Source organism: Mus caroli, chromosome 17 (genome assembly GCF_900094665.2).
Source record: "Mus caroli chromosome 17, CAROLI_EIJ_v1.1, whole genome shotgun sequence".
NCBI classification, from domain to species: domain Eukaryota; kingdom Metazoa; phylum Chordata; class Mammalia; order Rodentia; family Muridae; genus Mus; species Mus caroli.
Window position 1 is genome coordinate 30,513,466 of NC_034586.1, and position 4,807 is coordinate 30,518,272.

At 48.6% G+C, this 4,807-nt stretch overlaps 1 protein-coding gene across 2 annotated transcripts in view; it reads right to left on the reverse strand.

Moving 5' to 3' along the window:
* Nucleotides 1-206: 206 nt before the first annotated feature.
* Psmb9 (proteasome subunit beta 9) overlaps nt 207-4,807 on the reverse strand; it is a 5,551-nt gene continuing 950 nt past the window's right edge. For both annotated transcript variants that reach the window (XM_021185939.2, XM_021185941.2), the window contains exons 2-6: nt 3,838-3,905; nt 2,316-2,447; nt 1,649-1,778; nt 1,122-1,263; nt 207-383 (exon numbers count right to left, since the gene is read on the reverse strand). In XM_021185939.2, coding sequence (XP_021041598.1) covers nt 256-383; nt 1,122-1,263; nt 1,649-1,778; nt 2,316-2,447; nt 3,838-3,905 — 600 coding nt within the window. In that variant the 3' untranslated portion in view covers nt 207-255. The remainder of the gene's footprint in view (nt 384-1,121; nt 1,264-1,648; nt 1,779-2,315; nt 2,448-3,837; nt 3,906-4,807) is intronic.

Below are 4,807 nucleotides of genomic sequence, written 5' to 3' on the forward strand. Positions count from 1 at the left end.
ACTTTGCATGTGGTTAATTTTAGTGTGGATGCTCTTTTATTTATTTGCAACTTATGATTTATTTATTTATTTATTTTTTAATAATAAAGTTTATTTTTAAAAAAGAATGGAAGGGCATGCTGATCTGGGCCAGGGAGGACGCTTCCCTCCACACACCGTGTCTCTCTGATACACATATTTCACCTTTGCCCATCGCACCGGCCTTCTGGTTCCAGAAAGTTTATTACAAACACGGAAGGGACGTCTGGGGATCAGTCACTCATCGTAGAATTTTGGCAGCTCATCTCCCAGGATGACTCGATGGTCCACACCAGCAGCTGTGATGGTGACCAGGTAGATGACACCCCCACTAGAGCCATCTCGGTTCATGGCCAGAGTAATGGCTGTAGAGGATTCACGTTGGAGAGAGGAGCAAAAAAAAAAAAAAAAAAAAATGACTTAAATACTCGTTTCTTTCCCTTTCCAACTACATGCTACTTCCCTCCAGAACACATCATAATGTCCAGCAAACCAGCACCTGCCCATGTCCCTACCGTAAACGTTCAAGTTACCTATAGGCTAGCACACATTGTCCAAATCCTTGAATGCTGAGCCATCAAGTTGGTGTGAGCTAGCTGGGGGCGGGGTTTGGAGGGTGGAGGGGAGAGCTCAATTCACTGCTGGTTCCCATAGTAACTTCATACCCTTGATGTGCTTAAGACAGTCCTGCTCCATCCCTACTGCCCCAACCCCAGCCCCATCTCTTCTACCATTTGTCTTGTCTGTCCCCTCCCACTCAAATGTCTCCCAGTTCCAAAAGATGGAGATGGAGAGGCTCAGTGGTTAAGAGCACCTATTACTTTTACAGAGTTTGGTTCCCAGCACCCACATAGGGTGCCTTACAAACACCTGTAACTCCAGCTCCAGAGGACCCAGCATCCTCTTCTGGCTTCCACATACACATGCACAAACCCATACAGAGACACACTCATGTACACATGCATAATTAAAAGTAAATATTTCTTTTTAAAAGCTTCGACACGGAATGGCCACTCTTGTATTTCTTTTCTTACTCTTTACAATCTAATTTCTTTCCACATCCACAAACCCTCCCCCAAGTCACCCCTCAGTTGGCTAGTTACCATTTGTGGTGAAACGCCGGCACTCCTCAGGGGTCATGCCTGGTTTATAAGCTGCGTCCACATAACCATAAATGTAAGAGCTTCCGGAACCGCCGATGGTAAAGGGCTGTCGAATTAGCATTCCTCCCATGGTTCCATACACCTAGAGAGAGGGTCCCCCAGGTCAGGTCAGGATCATCTCACGGCTCCTTCATGTGATATGAGCTGTTGTGAAGACCTGGGACGCCCACACTTGAGCCTACAGTATGCTTTTATCATTTATTTTTGCTTGTTTTGAAACAGGGTCTCACTAATGTAGCCCTGGCTTGCCTGGAACTCTCTCTAGAGAGCAGGTTCTTCACACCCACAGAGAGCCATATGCCCCTGCCTCCCGAGTGCCGAGACTGAAGATGTGTACCACCATAATCGTGGCTGTAGTATGTCTTTAGAGGAACTGTCTCTGGACCACAAAGCTAGAAAGACACGCAACTTTCATCTCTCTGAAGAGAGGAGTGGGGAACCCTGAGACCTGGAATGGACATACTCACCTGTCCCCCCTCACGTTGGTCCCAGCCAGCTACTATGAGATGCGCTAACAAGTCCTCACGGTACTTGTAGGAGATGTTCTTCACCACGTTTGCAGCAGCCAGAACGAGGGGCGGCTCCTCCAGCTCCAACCTGAAGCGGATGTTGGAAGGGAGGGTCAACAGCACTCTGCTGAGTCTCACTCTTGTCACCCCATTGCCCTCTCTGCCAAGTCACGCTTGAACCAGCGGCTGCACAGATACCAGCTTCCCTCCCATGTGCCTAGGGGGGCCGGAGCTCCACAATGGAGGTCGTTGGTTCTTCACCTGCTTTTCTCTGCTCCACCTTCCCACTCCCAATGATAAACCCCTCCCTTGCCTCTAAGGGCCCTGCCCTCGTCGGTTAAAGGAGATGATAAGCTTGCTTCCGTCCCAGTGACCTTGATTTCTCCTGGCAACTGCCTGATATTAGGAGTGGGCCAAATGGCTGTCTTCTTCCTGAGTTCCTACATCAGGGCAGTGATGTGCACTTTTCAAGTCAGCACAGGGGAGGTGGAGTCACTACCGTGATTTCCTCTTCACAGACGCAGAACACTGGCTCCCAGATACTCCAGTGGGAGCTCAAAGCTGGCAGAGCCATGCAGTTGGGGAGTTTTAGCGGGAGGGGAGTCAGGACCCCAGGGCTTTGTACCCGTGTAGCTCCAGCTGGTAGGCGGCCATGTCAGCTATGGCTTGGGCATCAGCAGCGGAACCCGAGAGGGCACAGAAGATGCGCTGGTGCAGAGGGGAGAGCTTGTCGAACACGCGGTTCACTACTGCTGCACTGTAAGGAAGGAGCCAAACCTTCAAGTTGGTTTAAAAAGATAATTGTAGAGATTGCAATGCTTAGGTTAAAGCAGGAAAATTAAAAAAAAAAAAAAAAGACATCTCAGATCAGTAAGTCACTATAGTAATCAAAGTTAGATGTGCTTGGCTGCGTGTGTGTGTGTGTGAGTGTGTGTGCATATGTGTGTGTGTGTGTGAGTGAGTGTGTGAGTGTGTGTGCGAGTGTGTGTGGGGGGGGCGAGGGGAGGTGTAGCCCAGGTGGTAGAGTACCCACCTGGCATGCACAAAGCCCAGCATAGCATGAGGTGGGCATGGCGGCCATATTTGTACTCCTAGCACTCAGGAGGTAGAGTCAGGAGGAACAGGAGTTCAAGGCCAGCCTTGACTACATAGCAAGTTTGAGGTCAACCTGGGCTACAGGAGAGATCCTATTTTAGAGACTATACTCCCAAAACACTAGACTTTTAAAAATAGATTTATTTATCTTTATTTCATGTCCATTGGTGTTTTGACGGCATGTTTGCCTGTGTGAGGGTGTCAGCTTCCCTGGAGCTGGAGTTGCAGACAGTTGTGAGATGCCATGTGGGTGCTGGAAATTGAACCGGCTGGTAAAGAAGAGCAGTGCTCTTAACCACTGAGCCATCTCTCCAGACCCAAAATATTAGACTTTTAAAGACTTATTTTTTTTTTTAATAACAAAACAACAAAAAAACACCTAGGTAAGAAAAGTGTGCTTCTATGGCAGGCAGTGGTGGTGCACACTTTTAATCCCAGCACTTGGGAGGCAGAGGCAGGTGGATTTCTGAGTTTGAGGCCAGCCTGGTCTACAAAGTGAGTTCCAGGACAGCCAGGGCTACACAGAGAAACCCTGTCTCTAAAAACAAAAACAAAACAAAAAGTGAAACAAGAGAAAAAAATTGCCTCTTTCCAGAATTTCTTTGCAGTTCATCACTTTGAGGGGCAATGGTGGTTCTATGGAACATGGCAGAAACAGCATGGACGTCATCCCAGTCTGACTTGTGTGTGAGCAAACTAGCCAGGACAGGAGACCAATCAAACTTACTTCAAACTCAGGCAAATGAGTGAGATAACTGCTTCGGAAAACCACCATTTATGTTTTATCCCAACTGCAGATAACACAGTCCATCTACAACCTACCTGTGTCCCTCCGAGATACTATTTCTTTACGTCCATCAAGCTACAAAATATTCACGAATGCCGTGGATTCAGAGACCCAAACGCCTCTCCATCAGTGCATTATGATACTTTTTTGGAAAGTTCAGCTTCATTTCTTGGAAGGTTACCATACTCCTCAGAAGTGGGCAAGGAAAATGTGCACTTAGGGCCACCAGCTTCCCTCCAACACACGGGCCTTTGACACTACTCACCCTGCTGACACCCGGGAATCAGAGCCCACTACGACACCCCCGTCAAACTCCACTGCCATGATGGTTGTCTGCAGAGAGACAGTACGAAAAGTCAGGGCTAGGAGCGTCTTGAGCCTCCATCTTAAGGAGGAGAAAATGTCCATGCAGGAGGTGACCGACTCAAGGTCACCCTGAAAAGCAAGGATGGTTCCTGGAGGCAGACGCAATCTGCATGAGGAGAGCAAGAACTGAGAGGAAGGCCCAGGAAATCGGCCCTGCTGCTTGTGAATTGCGTACCACATGCATCATTACTGTGAATTACTGTGACACGAGACCAGGTCTTTCCTGGTCCTGGATCCCCCACCTGCAACCTTACTTTATCAGAATGGGAGCCTTAGTGTTACTGAACAAGGGACACAGAGGCCGGGGGGTTAACATGGCCAGAAGTCGAGACACAGAAGCAGCAAGGATCCTTCAGGTAGGGCACAAATTTCACTTAAGCGAAGTCTCTGCAGCCAGGGGAAAGGACTTCTGGATAGCAGAGTTTTTCCAGGTCAAGGAAAGAATTACGGATAAGTGAAGGAGGGTAGACATATCTACTTCCCCCACACCTTCTAGGTTAAAAGGCACCTTAGAGATCCTTGGTTGCACTGAGAAAACTGACTTATGGAGACGAATGAGCTTTCCAATTTGACTCAGGTCTCACTCTGAACCCTTGATTGATTTGATTTCTAAGTCCCACAGCTCCGTGGCAGCGAGGGAGACTTTTTCCAACCTTTCTGTCCACTCCACGTCGTTCTGATCTCCGGGGACCCTGCCCATGAGTGTGCTTTCTGAGCACAAAAGGCCAGAAATGTCCACTTTGTTCCTCCACACCATATTAAGAGTGTGGTTAGCCGGGCGTGGTGGCGCACGCCTTTAATCCCAGCACTTGGGAGGCAGAGGCAGGCGGATTTCTGAGTTCGAGGCCAGCCTGGTCTACAAAGTGAGT